The following is a 19457-nucleotide window of genomic DNA, read 5'->3' as shown; positions in this document are numbered from 1 at the left end:
TCTTGTTCTTGCCCAACCGCGCACAGGCACTCTGTACTTCCTGCATTTGTCCACTGTTTTCTTCTTGTCACTGACAAGTGACCTCTTACTCATTCTTCAAAGCCCTGATCAAACAGCACCTTTTTGAAACTTTTTCCAATCATCCTAGTTGGAAAAGCCAGGCCATTCCCTCTACACACACATACAACCACTTAGCACAGACTTAGCACAGCCTAATGTCTGCACGTCTCCAGATAAACCATATGATACTTGAGGGCATATTTTAAAAATTCTCTATACTTCTCTCAGCCCCTGATCAGTGCTTTGGATAAAGGATTAGCTCTAACTACTAAACAGGACTTCTAGGATTATACTACAGAAGCAGTCTCATGGACAGAGTGGGCCAGGAATGATCTGGTCGTGAATAATGGGTATATGACCAATTCATTTCATCATCTTTTTTGAACTGCAATTTCCACATTTGGAAAACAAGGACATCCAAAACCTATTGTGAGGATACAAGATGAGTAGTGTACTAAAGAACTCTGAAAGTAATAATGTTATAAATGGCCTCCCTGGTGGCACAAGGGGTTAAGTCGCAGCACTATGAAGATATCTTCAGCCACCGAAGTACGAGTTCGATCCCCCGCCAGGGAGCTGACCCACATGGCATAGTAGACCTCTCTTGTCTCACCCGCTGCTCCCCTCAGCAGTGTATTTCAGTGGATCTGCCTGTTCTGCTCCCCACTCTGTCTCTGGTGAATCCTCTCACCTCCAGTACTTCTGGTCTATACCTCAGTTCTTGTATGCATACATTAATAATAAATCTTAATAAATAAATAAATAAATAAATAAAATGTTATAAAAATGTAGCTGAATAACATTATTACAGAAAGGAACCCCCCTTCCTGGTCATAGGTGTGGGGGACTCACCGTGCCCCTTCTGAGTGCAAACTGGATGGAGTCGAGGTCAGTGACAGGGCACCAGACCTCCGCAATCAGACACTTCTGGGTCACGTCGATGTTGCACAGGTTCAGTGTGTGGTAGATGGCCTTCATCTTCCGTACCTTGATGAACCACACCCGGATGTTTTTAGCAGCTGCCTGCAGAACTCTCTGGCGGTGATCCTCTGTTTGATTCAGAACCTTTAGGAAGAGAAAGGAACAAGGGAGGGATCTTTCTAACACCAGCCTTTGATCTCAGGATATGAATAGCAAAGAGGCACAGCTTTCTAAACAGGGTTGCTAGAAGCGAGGTTGTTCTTTCTCTGTCTAGAATAACATTTTTTTTTGCCAAATTCCAAGAAATTAGAGTTTTAGTGACTAATATTCATTTTTATTTAGCTTCAAACTGAAGAGAAATCAGAGAAAATGGTTTTTAGCTGTTCTGTGTATGTTTAATCTCACCACCAAATCCATGGCACAATAAATATAGGTCACCGGTTTTTACTTGGATCTTTAAAAGGCACTGACTTTCCACGTGGTGCCTGTAACTCAGATTCAAACAAGTTAGCATCACAGACCCAAGTGTTGACAAAGTCAACAAATTCATACTTAAAACAGTAAGCTGAACATAAGCCGACATCAGAGAACTGTGGGAAAGAGGCAGTGCTGAACTCATCCATCTGCCTATACCAGGAGACACTCCGTGCCAGGGGGCAGGAGACAGGAGACACTGTGGGGTCAGTGGGACCCATGGCCTTTAAACGGAATAGAGATGACCACGTACACTGTCATCACCAGGCAGATAAGCCTTTATCTTTACACCAGGCTCTTAGGGGTGAGGGTCAGTGCTAATCCTTTGGAAGCCAGTACAGATTTCCCTCAGAGGAATCACAAGACAAGATGTATATTACAGAGTAATGAAAGTAAAATGACACAAACTGATTAACGTTACGCTTGGTGGGCTGGGTAAAGGAAAAGGCATTTCACTTTCTACCACTTTGTTTATTGCCAAATATTTAAGATTTAATAACGCAGAGGAGCTAAGCCCCTTCCTTCCACATGGAAGGAAATGGGCAAGCAACCCACCACCACACTTCTGCATGAGACCCTATCTTAAATGTCTACATTTTCTGTGACGTGGGAAAGCTACATACTAATCATGTCAACACAAGTTTTCCTCATAAATTGCTCTTCAAATCATTTCAGAGAAAATGTAGTAACTGCTCCCTGAAAAACTGTTTTGGGCATTAGAAAGTGACTTCTATAGAGAGGTAAAAAAATAACCATGGCAAGCTAGGGAAACTCTTGTCTCACTTGAGAATAAAAGAGAGCCACTTTCTCCCCTTCTGGCGGCTGACCATTTCACAATTACTATTAATACTTCTGGAAGGCTGCTAAATAAACCTGCAAGCAATGTTCTATTTGCTTTTCTCTTTCTCCATCCCCACCCCCACATTTCACTCCTTGGTATTTAATCTATTTTTAAAGTTTCAGTTCATAAAGCTGGTTGGTATTTTAAAAATCAAATGTTGGTCATTTATAATAATTATTGTACATGCCCTTTAAAGTATATGGGAGGGGATAAGACAGACCTGGAACCAGAACATACTAATACTGCCTATAACTCACTAGCAGTTCTAAGAACCCGTCTTTGCGGGTAAACGGATTAGGTGTACCTCAAAGGAGCCGGCAATAAATCGAGTTGGTGGATCACACACACTGTGGGTGTGAGGGAAAGATGAAAAAGAAAGTTGAAATGGGAGTTACAAGATATCTGACAATTTTGCCACTGCTGGCTGGAACTGCCTCTAGGATCCAGTATATTTAATGTTTCAACAGGGAACAAAGCTGGCCCAACTGACCACCTCTCCCCATGTTTGCATAAATCAACGACTTCTTTAGAACCGTGACAACCATGGTGGTGAGTAAAGAGCACATACTATTTTAGTAAATATCCAACGCAATCTCTTTTTGGGTGTAAGAGTCATACCAGAGCACCCGGCTGGACTGTGTGGTTAAGATCCAAGGTGACAGGAAGGATACATACCAAGCTACTCAGCAGAGTGGAGGTAGACTGAGTGTGTGGGTGTGAGGAAGCAGAACTGACCTTATACATATTTTCTTAACCAAGCATACTCTTTTTTTTTTTCACTATAAAAAAATACCTCAGACCCAAGAGGGGAACTGAATACACTAAGCCACAGTTTTGTTTGAGGTTCATCAATGCTATTTTTAATGGTATTCCCTGAAATTTTCCCCATGGACAATACCTTTTTTGGTCACCTGACTGCTGTAGGTACCTAATAAACCAACAGTTGGTGTCTCATGGAAGGAGAAAGCTCTATTACAGTGCTTCACAAAAAAAAAAAAAAAAAAAAAAAAAATTCCCTTCAGCCCTCTATATACCATTTGGAGATCATCAATCCTGGTGTTGACGCCAGAAGCCATTTCTTTCCTCTCCTGCGGTGTCTCAGGGCAGGGGTAGAGTGAAGCTCGGAACCTGGAATGAACAGACATAGCCTGAGGAATACAGACGTGTCTTAATCGTTCTAATTTAAAAAAATCTCAGAAAGTAATCCTAACTTTTTAGAAGGGCCAAAACAGGATTAGTTCAGACTGATGCACACTACTCAATAAACATTTTTGGGGAGTGGTTTATGGACAGAGAAGTGATAGTTGACCTATCTTGACATTCTCTGTCTAGATATTAAATTCCCCTCATGGGCCTCCCCGGTGGCGCAGCGGTTGAGCGCTGGGTTGCGAAGCTGCGCGCGGCCTCTGCGGCGCCGGTTCGATCCCCGGCTGCTCCCCGGCCACCGGAGGAGGGTCCCACATGGCGCGCAGACCTCTCCTGCCGCCCGCTGCTCCCCTCAGCAGTGTACTTCGGTCCTTCTGCCTGCTCTGCTCCCCTCTCTGGCTCTGGTGAATTCTCTCGCCCTCCCGCGCTTCTGACTGTACCCAGTGCATGTATAAACAAAACAAACAAAGAAACCAGCAAACAAATAAATAAAGCATGCCTCTATAAAAAAAAAAAAAATAAAAAAAAAAATAAAAAAAAAAAATAAATTCCCCTCAGATTCTTTACATTTGTGGATGTAATTCTTTCTACATTATTGGAGAAAAACAGAATGAAAAAAAGTCTTATGAGTGGAATTTTAGAACAGTTTAAGTGAGCAGACCTATCGTTCTATAACAATGTAGCATTTATAAACATAAGTCCTCCTACCTTTTTCTTTTTCTTTTTTTTTAAGATTTATTTATTTTATTTATACAAGCTCTGGGTACAGTCAGATGCGCGGGAGGGTGAGAGAATTCACCAGAGCCAGAGTGGGGAACAGAACAGGCAGACTGACGAAATACACTGCTGAGGGGAGCAGTGGGCACGGCGGGAGAGGTCTGCGCGCCATGTGGGACCCTCACTGGTGGCCGGGGATCGAACCAGCGCTGCAGAGGCTGTAAGCAGCCTCGCAGCCCAGCGCTCAACCGCTGTGCCACCAGGGGAGGCATGCCCTCGCTACTTTTTTTAAGGAAAGGAAATTGTGATTATGATGGCACTTTTAAAAAATGAAATTAAGCCATTTCTAATTGTTTAAAATAGCTATAACACTATTTAAAGATGTATTCACCATGTCAGAGTAGACTAAAAAGGTTTTCACTTGTCTGTATTCTAAGACTTAATAGGTAGGAGGGTTGGCTGGACCCTTGGGAGACAGCTCTTACCCTTCACAGATTTTCTTGACTCTGTTTTTCAGCTGATCGCCTTGGAAGAAAATGATGAACACAGACTTGTGCACGTAGTCGCCCTAGGCCCCCAACCAAAAACCAAGAGTTCAGTCAGTTAATCCAGAAGAGAACTTCAAGAACTTACTTTCTTGGTGCTATAGGAACAACAGGACATGGCCACTGTGATCCATCTCTTAGGCTCTACTATCAGAACATATGCCCTGTAATCTCTAATTTTCCTCTTTAGCCATATCTACCAATTCAACTTTAAATCTTGCATTGTCTGAACGACATAAGTGTAAAGGAGAGGAAAGAGAAGGAAGCCTTTTCTGTCTGTTCCTATGCTTAGAAATTCCCAGGTAAGGGGGGCTGCAAAACTGCAAGGAACTGGGTAGCTTGGAAGGCTGTTGATGTAGAACCTCATGATTCATGCTAACTTAGACTTTACAGGGCAGGGAGGAAGGCCGTCCATCCCAATGCCAAGTTGACCCCTAAAGTCTCATGTAAGGACTGGAAGGAGGTGTGGGGGGGCAGGGCAGGGAAACTGGAAGGAAGATGAGAAAAGAAAGCAACACTGGCTGTTAACAGGGATTGTCTCTGGTTGCCTGCTCCTCTCATATTCCTATGAGCTTTTACAAGAAAACAAACAAAACTTTGGAAGAATAAAAGGAGATGAGGAATGAAGAAAATAAGGTCCAAGAGGTTTAAATTCCTAAATTCTCTAAGAATAACTGGAGCACATTCTTTGTGCAGCTGCTCTATGCTGGAGATCTAGACCCAGAGTTCCCCGATTTTGTTGATAAAATCTTTCTGTTGCCCAGAAACTTGGCTAATATTCCTGAGAGCTGCTCTACACTAGGTGCGACTGCATTCCACGTTGTCTCCACACCCAGGGACAGCCTTCAGGATGACTGCAAAACTGCTCTGCTGGGTAAACTACATGTCACCTCACTCCTGGGCACTACCTAGGACACAAGCCACATCACTGAATTGTTTTCAGCTGCATGGTGTGCGCACTGAGAGGTGTCAACAGTTCAATCTCTATTTAGAGTAAGGAATATTAATTTAAGAAAACCAAAACATAATTTAGAACAGAAAAAACAACTCCAGGCCTCTAAATAATACTAATGCAAAAGTGAGGTACATTTCTTTAATTAGGATCTCTGAAATCAGGACTCACCCATGTAATGTAGATTTAATGTAAAGAACTCTATTCCATTATGGTAACCCGTTCCTACTTTCCAAATCATTGGATGGGGAAGCTCATCCTAACTTGATGAATATATGTATCTTAAACTACATTTCTAATTCTTCCAACAAACAAATAGACAAAACTCCTCACCAACTAAACGTTATTGACTTAAAAAGAACACAGTTTAGAGTATGTCTCCTCTTTTTGCACATGGATACTACCAAGCTTGGAACCAGATGTCTTACTTTAAGTTAATTTTCATAGAAAACCAATTTTCTTTTGGTGCCAGATAAGTTATAGAAAATATATAAAACTAAAATTTAAAATACCTGGGAAAAACATTTCCAATCAAAATAACACCTACATGGGTCAGGCTTGAAAATGTATATGCCTGTGTTACATACACATCACATGCACACATATGAGGGAAGTTAAGAGGAAAAGAGCAGGCCTTCAAATTCTCATCAAAGTGGGGTAGACTTAGGGGCTTCTCTGGGAGGGTCACACTGAGGGGGCACCAGCCTATGTTACTGCGCTGGGCTCCCTTTCTAAGACCTACTCCACAGGATGCAATTTCCTTGTCTTACAGTCACAGGATCCTCCAGGGGGTTCTCGATTTCAGCCTGTCGCAGGAACACATTCCCCCGGCACACCCGCCAAAGCATGCGCTCAAAAGTAGGGATGCGCTCCCGGTTAATCACACCAGCCACGAAGCTGTGGGGAGAAGAGCCAGATTGGGAACTCTAGTCCATGCCGTGGGATGAGAGGCTTGAAGACAAAGAAGGAAAGTGAGAGAAGAGGGGCAAAGGTGACAAACATGAGACTATGCACTGTTATGGCACATGGCTGCCAAAGTTTTATTTCTGGACCCACCAGAGGGTTGACAGAACAACTCAGGAAGTGACTCCAAAGTGACTCAGGAACACCCCCAACAGGCTCGGAAGAGAGTGTGTCCTAGAAGCAAATGAATGCCCAGCCTTGCTGCTCTTTTAACAGCAAAAAGGAAACATGACCCCACTGGCTAGGGAAGAGCTGAAGTGGTACTTACCCAAGTCTTAAAGGCGTGCCTCTTCCCATCTCACTTGGCTCCAAGAGGGATGAGGACTCTTCCAACAGGTCTGGATCCGCCATCTGCTGATGATGCAATTCAGCCTGAATTCACAAATCAATTAATATCTAATGAAAATAGTTAGTGGCATGCAGGGAACGAGGAACCAGGAAATAAGTTTAGAAAATAAAGATGGAAAAAAACCACCAAAATAGAAGACACACCCACAAAAAGAAGAACAGGGGAAGAAAACAAAGGAAAGATACGAGGTAAAGAAAGCATAATTGTCCCAGTCAAGTATCTGGGGAAATGTTCTTAAAAATAAGGAATAAAGAAAAAAAAACGTTAAATGATGGTGATGTGTATAAATCTGTCACTTGGTGGAAAACATTTTACCTCCTCTGTTTCTCTGAATGAGCCATGAAAGTACCAGAAAATACCTTTGCATGTGGGCAGATGTTGAAGTGTTTTGAGCAAAAGCAAAATAGCTCTGCAGATATCCTTAACATTAATTTTCTAAGCAGCTACAAACTGAAATTTTCCCCATGTGAGAAAGTGAAGGATGGAGATGCTCCTATCAGGAGAGAAAAAGCAAGGCACCAACACTTTCTGGAACACGGGATGATTTGGAGAAGGCAGACAAGGCATCTCCAGATATCTAGGTTTTCCCAGCTCTTAAAAATTCAGTACATGAGAACTTTCAGCATAGCCATAGCACAAACACTCCAACCCATGGGATTTAAAAGCATATCATTACAAAAAAAAAGAAAAAAAAGATTAAATTCAAAAATAAATAAATAAAAAGTATTTCATGTTCTAATTGGGTAGGAAGCCCAAAGGTGGGCAGGCCTGGGCCTCCATTAAATCCATAAAGGCAAGAAAAAGTGAAAACAAATCTGAATGCCCTAGTTTCTGACCAGGAATCTAGACATATTAAAAAATATATGTAGGCCTTACTGTTTAAGGATTCTTGAAAACACAGCTTAAGTTAATAATATCAAGTTAAGTGAAGAAAAAGTAATAGTTCATAACCAAGCTGGTTTGTTTAAAATGATTTCCACCATGACAGTTTATACAATGGAATGAAGGAGGAGAGGGGCCTTCTTAGACTTAGGTCTGCATTACCAAGCCTCTCTCTATGCCACTCACCCTACCCTTTAGTCTCATCAGAAAGGAGAAGTTACCCTAAAAAATAAAGGTCAACTGACTTCTCCATTGTCTGATATCCCCAGTTTTAATATCCACACACTACTTATTTGACCAAAGACTGACAGTAAACTAATCTTTCTTTCCAATGGCAAAACTGAACAAAAAGTGAGAGGAATTTTTCTCAGTCATTTTAACTCCAAATTTCAATTTGATTCTATTCTTGCCAACCCCACTATCAAAAAATGCCATGTGGGACCCTCGCTGGATAAAAATCATAGGACCATGAATGTAACAGTCAAAGGGGAGGGAGGACAAAGTACACAGTCCCAAATTTAAGAATTTTTACTTTACAGTGCTGCAAAGGCAGTCTATGTTCAGTAGGAAACCACACTTCCAATGTTTGAATTTTGATCTTTTCCTGGGCCAGGGCTATGTGGTGCAATATTCTAGTGACGCCCTGAGCGGCCACAGCAACCAAGAAACAACCCATATTCTACAGACTGTCTTCACTTGCAGTACAGTATTCAATACGTGACAGGAGCTATTCAACACTTTATCATACAGGCTTTGTGTTAGATGATTCTGCCCACCTGTAGACCAGGTGTTCTAAGCTCATTTACGGTAGGTACACTAACCTGTAGATTAGGTGTATTAAATGTATTTTTGACTTGGAATATTTTCAACTTACGGTGGACTGATTGAGATGTCACCTCACTGGAAGTCAAGGGAGATCTGTATAAATCATATAGTAAGTTGGAAAGCCTAAAAAAGTGAAAGCAGAATCAACTTTGATCAAAAAGGAAAAAAATAAAGGAAGGACAGGCACTGGGCACATCAGAGGGCAGAGAAATGCTGTCACAGATTTGGAAAAGTTGAAGATGAGCTAATGGGGCACAAGTTGCTAGTTGCTACTGATTGGAAGTGTATGGGCTCTTATTGTTTCCAGTTAAAATCAAATAAGTCACTGCAGGCCATAGGCAACTTGTTTTAAGGATCTAAATGGTCACAGCACTTCAACGCGCTCTTGGGATGTCTCCTGGCAGAACCAGTGAAACTGACTGTGACTGTTATTCTCAAGACTTCTGTCTACTTCCCTGTACAGTTCACAAGACCTGCTTAAATGAACTGCGTGTGAGCACGTGGGCTCTACAGGGGACGTGAGGGAACAGCAAATAGGGCTCAGCAACAGGACTTCTCCAAAGACTACCTGGGGCCTTCCTGGAATAAAAAAGCCCAAAGACTACCTGGGATCTTCTTGGAATAAAAACCCAGGATTAAAATTAAATAAAAACTTGCAATAATCACTAATCTCACTATTTCATATTTAAGAATCCTAAGCCTTAGAAAGGAAAAGTAATTGTGCCTAGAGGGAAACTAGGATCAGCAGAAGCAGTAACTGTATGGATCTAAAACCACGTCTGTACCTAGATCCTAATCTGGGTTCTCTAAAAACAGTAGAGCCCCTGCTCCTCTAAACTACATGCTGAGCCCTCCAGCTTACCCCATGCTCCAGTCAGAATACTGCACGATGCACTGAAAAAGGAAGCAGCTGAACTTCAGTACTTCTACACTTTAGTATAAGCAGCATATCTGGTTCCAGGTACATGAATTACCAAGAACAACACTTTTACTTCCATCTACATTGAGAAAGAGATTCACCCCAGCCCATAGGAGATGGCAGATGGGAAAGAAAAATAAAGAAAGCAGATGGATGGAAAACTCAGAAAGAAAGGAAGGCAGGAGTCTGCATGCCATTAACCATTACTTTTCCAGTCTTCTTTACGTTCTCATACGTTTTGCTGCTTATGGTAAAAGATGCAGAGAAATCTCTCCAGCTCTTACAGTTCTTCATAAGCAAGAAGACTGAGAAAAGGATAATCATTAACAAGTCATTTTAAGTGTTCTGGATAAGAAATGGCTAAGTCAAATTTGTAATCATCTTAAATAACATGACTATTCAGTATATTTTATGTTGCCCCTTCAACACACCATGTTAATCACAACCCCTATGCCTAATGATGGAAAAAATCATTTTCTGATTTAGCCATTTTCTGCTAACTCATTATTGTAAACTACTGATCATATTCACCAAATTGTATTATAAAGAAGGGTTTGAAATCGGTAGCGTTTCAGGCCATTTGCAAACATAATTTTAGACATGGATGAAAAATCTCAAAAAAGTTTCTGAGATTAGAGGGTCCAAAGTTCCCTCAATTTTCACAATGTTGAAAACATGCTCACGTGGTCAGACACAATCTGTGAGGCCTTGTCTCCTCCATGCAGGACACCTAAGACTGCTGCTAGGCACCAGCAGGGCAAGGGCTATTGGAAGAGACCCAGCTAGGGTAATGAGCTAGTGGCAAACAGGTAAGGTGCTGACTGCACTCAGAGAGAGAAAGCAGAGTAGTTCTTGTCAGGAAAACTCTCTGTACTCTTGTGAGGGTACTAGGAATGGAAGGGGTGACAAAAGCAGGGGCACAACTTCTCACAGCCAAGGCCTTGTGCCCAAAAATACTTCCAGAGATCAAAAAAAAAAAAAAGAATTTTGTTTGCATGAGGAAAGGGAAGAAAGGGAGAAGCCATGGTAGGGCTTTGAGTCTGCCTACTTGGGATGGACATTTCATGGTTAGCTTTATTAGTCATAAAACAGGGCCTCCCTGGTAGCACAGGGGTTAAAGTCTCAGTGCAATCAAGCTATCACCAGCCACTGCAGCCTGAGTTCAATCCCTGAGTTTCATCCCCGCCGGGGAGGCACCCACATGGCACAGCAGACCTCTTCTGTCTCACCCGCTGCTCCCCTCAGCAGTATATTTCAGTCAGTCTGCCTGTTCTGTTCCCCACTGTCTCTAGTGGAGAACATCCCCCACACCTCTGGCCTACACCCCAGTTCTTGTATGCATAAATAAATGAAAATAAAAATGTAAAAAAAAATCATAAAACAAAATCCCTACTTTTAGGATTTTCAAATTGTATATCATATTTCTAAGTTGTTCCTTCTTATTGGTCCTACTACTTATTATAAAAGTAACAGTTTAAACCACAAAGTTATATAGACATATACATGACTGACAAACGTTTTAAGGGAAAAATTATAAAATATAAAAATTAAATTACATTAATAGCTTAAATAACTATTTCTCTTTTTTGTGTTTGTTTTTTCTGATTTTTTTTTTTTTTAGATTTATTTATTTATACAAGAACTGGGGTACACACCAGAGGCGCAGGAGGGTGAGAGAATTCACCAGAGACAGAGCAGGGAGGAGAACAGGCAGATGGACTGAAGACACTGCTGAGGGGAGCAGTGGATGAGGCAGGAGAGGTCTGTCATGCCATGTGGTAATCTCCATGGCCGGCTGCCGTGCTGCAGAGGCTGCGGACAGCTTCACAGCGCTGCACTCAACCCGCTACACCACTAGGGCGGACCCAATAACTATTTCTCTTAAGGGATAAAAAAGTCAGTATTTACTCAGAATTTCTCTTAGAATGAACTAGACTAGGAAGCCTATTCCAATCCTCAGAAACTCAGGAGGTTGTGAAAGACATTCAGACATGTCAGCAACATTCCAGAGTAAATAAGGCTGTAGCAAAAGGGGAAAAGAAGGAGACAAAAGAATCCAAATGAAACGGAATGTAGCTAGGCTTTGATCTAAGGCCAAGGTTACGTGGATCTGAGGGCAGCAGCTTGAACAAGTTTCAAAAAGCACAGATCTCTGAGCATATGGAGGATCTGTGTTTGGGGACATTTTCTGAAATGACTAAGCGATACATTCCTTGAACACAGGGACCATGTCTTACTCATCTTGGGCCTCACAGAGAGTAGGTGCTCATTAAATGCTCAGGGAATTAATGAAGAGAAATATAATAAGTGTGTAGGCAGTGAGCATACTGGAATCCCGGATTATTTGCTCATGAAAACCACATGGCGTCAGAGGTCATGCCTCTTGCAAAAGACCTGAAACACTTGGAAAGCATTAATCACACTGTCCCATACCCTGTAATGTGGTGATACTGGGAAACGGTGCAAGAACAACAGTCTCAAAACTCCCAACACAGTGAGCAAGCTGAATATTCACATTAAACCTCTCTTGATATCTAGTCAGATTCTGACTCTTGGGAAAATCAGGTAATTAAACTCATAAGAGCTTTCCTTCTCTCCCTCACCCCAACAGAGTTTTTCCCTGAGCAGATCTTTTTTAATTAGCCTGGCTTCTCTGAGTCAAATCCTTAACTACTGAGGAGTGTATCACAACTTCAGCTGACTTTCTCTAGCTGGGTGGTTCTCAAACTAGTATGCTTCAGAATCACCTCATGAAAACAGATGGCTGGGCCCCACCCTCAGAGATTGTGATTCAACAAGTCTGGGGTGGAGAATGGTAATCTGCATTCTCACAACGTGCCCAGTGAGGCTGACGCTGCTTGCTGATTGGAGAACCCCCTGCTCCAGTCCAGAGAACGGTGGAGAGTGGCTCTTTCCTCAAAAGACAGAAACTAAAGCTAAGAACGTAACAGGTGCTAACTAAAATGGGTCATCTGTTTTTAAGAAGCTTTGCCAGAACATTTTTGTTGAGCAAAGGAAATGAAGAACTTTATGGAAAGGCACATGGAATAGTGATTCCAATAATCTCTGAAGTATCTGATATTGCTAATCTGGTGGCAAAGACAGGCCATCAGGAAAAATATACCCAGGCTAACAGCTAAGACTTCTCCCCAGGTCTTATTAGGAGCAGGAAGCCACCTGAAGGCCTGGCTCCAACTCCTTCCCATGGGGTCACCTGAGCAAGCTGCCAGCTGGCAGCTTAGTCACCCACATTTTTAACCCAGGAACTTATTAACATTTCTCCCTAAAATGTAATGCTGCTGAGTTTATGTGAAAATCTAGGAATTTCAAACGTATCCTACAATATAAAGAAAAACTCAAAAAATTAAAATGCTATCTGAGGTGCTTAAAAATGTGCTCAAAGGTTGATGAGCAAACACAGAGAATAAAATAAAAACAAAAATTTGATGACAAAAGGTTCGGAGAGTAAACCTGTGTGAAAAGTTCACGAATAGCCAAATGTTTCTTGTTTCAACTTTAACCTGAATATACTTACCTTAAAACATAATGTAAAAATTTCAACTATGTTTATGCAACTACATTAGGGTTCCTTTCCCCATTTTGAGATGAAAAATTGCAGAAGATGCAAAAATATACAAAACCATGGCTTGTTGTGTACTGCATGAAAAATGGAACATAATCTGACATTTCTTCAACTAAAACAGGATGCAAAAATGGTACTGCTTTCAAACTAGCAAATTAAAATAATTATTGGAATAAAAATATGGCCCACTGTGCAGGTAAATATCAGCTGCTCAAATATTGAAAGAAACAATAGTCTGACCTCATCAAAAAACTGCTGAGTTTTGCGAAGGATAAATTTTAATTCAGTCAGTTCCAGGAAGTTTCTCTTCAGAGCTTCCTGGTTTGTGTTGATTTCTTTCAGTTCATTTTCAATCTTCTCAAAATTGGCCTACCCAAAAAAAAAACCAAAAAACAAAAACTATTAACTCAGTAAGTTAAAAATATTTGCTCTGACAGGGGACGAGGAGCATAAGGGACTAAGGTGATGGTTCACAGGTGAGGGGGTGATGGGAGATTTATGGGAATTACACCTGAGAGGAGAAATCAAATATTGTACAAAAAATGAACACCAATGTAAGAAAAAAAAATTTTTTTAAAGAGAAAGAAAGTCACTGCTGACCAAAAAAAGCTTGCTCTGAAAAACAAATGAATTCAGAACTCTTGTCACCTAATGGTTCAATGATATATCTACCCAGTAAATACTTTCTTCATGAAAATTTTTGCTTAAAATGGTTGTTAAAGATTCCATTATACATGTGGCAAAATTTTTCAGAAGACTTTGAATGGATAAAATAATTACTGAAAAGTCCATTCACTTAGTTTATGAGGTCAATAAACTACTAGATAAATAAACATCAAGAATTATCCTACTCTCTGTATTATATGTAGGAAAGTAAGTCAGTGTGATAAAAATAAATACTAGACATTTATATAGCGGACAATATCAAAACACTTTTCAAAAAGCAGTGGATATCAGTAAGGGCTCTGAGGTGAAAAAGGGAGGGGGCAAAGGGACAGTGGACACGAGGGATGGGGGTGGGGGAATAGTATCTTAAAGACACTAGTAAAATTTTTGAAAATAAATATAAATACTGATAAAGTGAATATTAGCAACAAAAATTATTAAGTAAAGAAGAGGACATAAAATAGAAATTATATTATTATTATTCAGAGTAGGGATAATTACTGTCAAAACAAGTAAATAAACAGGGGTGTTATATAAAGTCATAATTATAAAGGTGACAAATAAGAATTTTTAGTTAAGGTGCTGGATACAACAGAAATATACCAGCCAATAGTAACAACAACAACAACAACAAAAAGAATAAACGATAATAAGAAGGGATTGCCTATAAGGAGACAATTTAAGTAGATTTCTGCATTTAAGTAGAAAGAACTGTATCTGGCTTCCTCAGAAGATTGTTTACCTCTAAGTCAATCATGTCCCGGGGGAAGGGCACCTCTGGGTTTTCGCCAGTGTCCATAATTGGGATATTAGCTTTTCTTATCTCTTTCTCAACAAATCCTAAAATGACAGAAGCGAAACATTCATGTCTAACTACTATGCCTGGGATTGCTGATATCTGAAGGAAAAAAATAAACCCAAAAACCTGGCTAAAAAGAGCTTCATTATAAGATAGAAACTTTTTTGTAATAGGAAAAGAACATATAATCCTTTTTTTTCCCTCCATGGCCCTCTTCCTCTTACCTCACACTCTCCAGAGCAGTTACTCTGAAGAGTTCCCTGCTTTTGATTTTTTTTTATGTTTTTTTTTTTAAAAGATTTATTTATTTATTTTTATACAAGCACTGGGTACATTCAGAAGCGCGGGAGGGTGAGAGAATTCACCAGAGCCAGAGTGGGGAGCAGAACAGGCAGAGTGATGAAATACACTGCTGAGGAGAGCAGCGGGCGGCAGGAGAGGTCTGCGCGCCATGTGGGACCCTCACCCGGTGGCCAGTGATTGAACCAGCACTGCAGATGCTGTGGGCAGCTTTGCAGCCCAGCGCTAAACCGCTATGCCACCAGGCGAGGCCCTCCCTGCTTTTGATTTAAAAACTGGTCCTCACCTGCTCCAGCTCTTCCTCTGTGTGACTACTTCCCAGAGTACAGTGGTTCTGGCTTGCAGAGCAGAGCTACAGAAGAATGCTCTCAAGATAATATTGGCACTTAGCACAGTAGTGAGACTCCAAATCAAAAATGTGTCATCAAATTTGAAAACAATCAATTCAGTGTCAAGTAAAACAGAAAACAAGATATAGAACAGGTCCCCAAACACTGGAAAGGTGCTTTGGGTGGTAACTACTTTTTCTTAGTGCATGGAAGAAACTCACCTATCAGCTAACTTACAGCTAGCATAGAGTATCAAAATCTTGAGTTTTGGAGTTAGAAATAACGTCTCCAATTCAAATACATAACCACATATGTTCTTGGGCAAGTCACTTCATTTCTCTGACCTTTGGTTTCCTCATTTACAAAATGAGGTAACACCTTCATTGAAGGAATGTGGTGGGGAATGAGTGAAGCAAGTATATTAACACTAACTCTCAAAAGAATCTTAATGAACGTTCCTTTCTCCTCTCATAAATAGCTCAAATTAAAAGGTGACTATGCTGACATCTAAAGCTGATGGTGGTCTGGGTTCTAGCTCTCAGAATTCTATAATATAGTAATGTTATACACACAAATAACCAGTGTTCCCAGATTGCAACCTTGTCATGTCAAACAAGGCTTTCACTGAAGACCACCTACCCCAAACACCACAAAATCTACTTGCATAAAAGGAATGTTTTTAACATCAGGATAGAGTGATTTTTTTCCCTTTTTTTCTCCCATATTTTCTCCCTTTATTAAGTGGACTAATTCAAGACAAATGATTCAAAAGGAACATTATAGAAGACCAAAATGCACATACGAAGTTTTCGATCCATTTCTTCACATCTTCTAACTTCATTCACAAATTTCCTCTGGAAAACATTCACATCTGGATTTAACTGCAAAATAAGAATACAATACCAGATATTCAAAGGCTGCATCTATTTCCTGTTTCACAAGCAACACATCCTGCAAAGTAAAAACATAATTTTGTATCTGTGTATGATGCAACACACACATAATAAAAATTGTCTACTGATCCACATAAACTGCTATGGGACAAAAAAACCCAAAAAACAAAAAACTGCTATGGGACCAGTCACACCAACTACAGATAACACCCCCCCACCCCCCCCCCACCCCCACCCCTGCTCTCACTGCTGCAAAATATTATTGGATGGAGGCTAATCAAACAAAGCACTGTGATACAAAATACGCTTTTCAGGCCAAAGGCCTCAGTGAGCTTCCCTCATCAAAAATTTGGGCACCAGATATAGAAGCTTAATCTGATTCTCCTTCTTTCCTTCCAAATCAGAAGAGGTAGAAGGCAAACTTCTGTTATTCTGTCCCAGGATCTTCACCTTCTACGTGACAGGATGGTTGATTCATTCAAACATCATGAGCAATTTTCATTCAAAGTAATGTAACAGATATTCCAGGAAATACAAACAAGAATAAAACAAGTCCCTACTTATTAAGAATCTTGCACTCTAGTAGACAAGAAAAATGAATACAATTAATAAGACAGTATGTGCTAAGTTCGATAAAAGTAAAAAATTACTGGGCCTCACTGGCGGCCCAAGGGGTTAAGTCTCAGCACTATGAAGCTATCAGCACTACTAGAGCATGTGTTCCATCCCTGGCCAGGGAGCTGACCCACATGGCACTGCAGACCTCTCCTGTCTCGCCTGCTGCTCCCCTCAGCAGTGTATTTCAGGTCACCAGCCTGTTCTGCTCCTCACTGTCTCTGGTGACTCTCCTCACCACCCCTGCACTTCTGGCCTACACCCCAACTCTTGTATGCATAAATAAAATAAATCTTAAAAAAAAAAAAAAAAAAAAAAAAAAAAGAGGGCTTCCCTGGTGGTGCAAGGGGTTAAAACGCAACCTGTAAAGTTTATGGCAGCCACTGCAGCACGAGTTCCATCCCCGGCCAGGGAGCAACCCACATGGGGCAGCAGACCTCTCCTGACTCGCCTGCTGCTCCCCTCAGCAGTGTATTTCAGTCAATCTGTCTGTTCTGTTCCCCTCTGCCTCTGGTGAATCCTCCTGTTAGGGGGAAATGATGTCCTGAGCTAATCCCATACAGGCTTTGCAGACTTCACTCCCACTCTAGACCAAAGCCATCAAGACATTGGGAAAGACAAATCCCATCACCACCAAAGGGAAGGTGGCTGGGACTTGAGGGTGGAGTTAAGCCGCCAGGTTGGGTATGAAAACCAAACACGTGGGCCTTGGGCTGGCTCGCTATCGCTCGCCTCCTGGCTTCACAGCTCCTGGCTTGCAGCCAGCTCTGAGTGCCATTTGGGATTCCAGATCGGCGGATCGGGTAGGACTCATTTAAAACTTTGTCTCCCACTTTTCTCCCTGAGCTGTACATTTCCTCATTTCCCCTCCCCTTGTAAATAAACCTTTTATTAACCTTTCACGTGTGCCTGCAGTAGAGCATTAATAAGTCCTTTTAAGCACGCGGGTGAGGACCCACAGTCAGGCACCCCGTTTAATATCAGGGCTGCCTTATAACACCTCACCCCTCGCACCTCTGGCCTGTACCCCCATCTTGTATGCATAAATAAATAAATCTTTAAAAAAAAAAGTTGGTGCAAAAAAAATAATAAAAATGAAAAGTAAAAAAAAAGTAAAAAATGACTCATGAGAACCAAATGTGTGCTGGATCCTACACAACACGCCCTCAAATAACAGTTTTGTTCAATATGGTTTTGTTGTAACATTGATGAGAAGAAAAGTCAATTCTGGCTGACACTAAGCAAAACAATGTTAATTGAGAACCTGCTTTCCTTATATGTAATTTCACTTAAAAGCCACAATTTCCAAGAACTATTACATGAAGACGTATTGTATTGACCCCTGGTGTAAATACAAAGAGTAAGATGTGTTGTAGTTTTGAGAAAACTTTCAGTCCCCAGAAGAAACAGGAAATTACAACTTGTGATAAATGCTATTATATTAAAAAATATTGTTGGCAATTTCTCATACCGTTAAACATCTACCAGTCTTTTGACTGGGGATTCTCCTGCTAGGTATTTGCTTAAGAGAAATGAAAACATGTCTGCAAAGGGACTGGGGACAAGAATGTTTACAGCAGCTTTAATAACAGCTTCAAACTGGCAAAGATCCAAATGCCTGTCAGCAGAATGGGTGAGGACATTGTTGTATATTCTTACATTACTCATAATAAAAAAGAATCAACTATAGATATGCCCTCAAATGGTAAGTGTCAAAAACATTAGGTTGAGTGAAGGAAGTGAGATATAAGATACTGTAATGTATGAGTCCATTTATATAAAATTCAAGAACAGGCAAAACAAGTTTACGATGGTAGAAATCAACAAGCATACACAATTATGGGGTTTTGATATGGGGAGTGAGTAGAGGTGGGCACAAAATAATTATCCGGGCCAATGGAAATATTCTTTATCTTGATTAGAGTGGTGATTACAAAGGTATATATAAATTTAACCAAAATAAATCATCAAATTGTATCCTTATGGTCTGTATATGTCATTGAATATAAAATTTACCTCAATAAAAAAGGTCAAAAGAAGATATGAACATACACAGGAGGAGTAACTAATCCTATCTGGGAGACAAAGGGAGAAACACATATGAAGACAACACCTGAGCAGGGACTACAGGAGATAAGGCAGAGTTCACCAGGCAGAAATGGAAGCAGGAAGTAGGAGAAGACTGTCTCATAGACAATAGGAATCAAATGATCTGATTCTTTATTTTTTTTTTTACTTTTTAAAGATTTACAGCTTTGAAGAATAATATTGTGCATAGAGAACAAACTGAGAGGACGAGGTGAACAGAAAACCCAGTAAAGAAACTACTGGCGGGCCTCCCTGGTGGCGCAGGGGTTAAGATGAAACCTATGAAGAAATCTGCAGCCACTGCAGCACAAGTTCGATTCCCGGTCAGCCAGGGAGAAACCCACATTGTGGGACAGATCTCTCCTGTCTCACCCGCTGCTCCCCTCAGCAGTGTACTTCGGTCCGTCTGCCTGTTCTATTCTCCACACTGTCTCTGGTGAATCCTCTCACCCCCCTGTGCATCTCTGACCTGTACCCCAATTCCTGTATAAAAATAAATAAATGTTTAAAAAAAAAAAAGACTATTACATTAAAAAAAAAAAAACTACTGGCAAGAAACTATTAATCTTTATATTAACATTAGACATAGG

General features: G+C 40.8%; 1 protein-coding gene across 4 annotated transcripts in view; it reads right to left on the bottom strand.

The window, feature by feature from the left end:
* ATP6V0A1 (ATPase H+ transporting V0 subunit a1) overlaps nt 1-19457 on the bottom strand; it is a 54344-nt gene that overhangs the window by 23260 nt on the left and 11627 nt on the right. For 2 of the 4 annotated variants that reach the window (XM_037495216.2, XM_054688581.1), the window contains 8 exons: nt 16074-16152; nt 14586-14683; nt 13418-13546; nt 6888-6970; nt 6427-6553; nt 4645-4727; nt 3331-3424; nt 913-1125 (listed from right to left, as the gene is read on the bottom strand). In XM_037495216.2, the coding sequence (XP_037351113.1) occupies nt 913-1125; nt 3331-3424; nt 4645-4727; nt 6427-6553; nt 6888-6970; nt 13418-13546; nt 14586-14683; nt 16074-16152 (906 nt within the window). Of the gene's footprint in view, nt 1-912; nt 1126-3330; nt 3425-4644; nt 4728-6426; nt 6554-6887; nt 6992-13417; nt 13547-14585; nt 14684-16073; nt 16153-19457 lie in introns of all 4 variants that reach the window. The other 2 variants (XM_037495215.2, XM_037495214.2) reach the window with 1 other exon arrangement.

This window comes from Talpa occidentalis, unplaced genomic scaffold (genome assembly GCF_014898055.3).
Source record: "Talpa occidentalis isolate TD23 unplaced genomic scaffold, MPIMG_talOcc4v2.1 talOcc4.7, whole genome shotgun sequence".
In the NCBI taxonomy this organism is placed as follows: Eukaryota; Metazoa; Chordata; class Mammalia; order Eulipotyphla; family Talpidae; genus Talpa; species Talpa occidentalis.
Note: the sequence above shows the minus strand (reverse complement) of the source record. Positions and strands in the feature narration are given on the sequence as shown.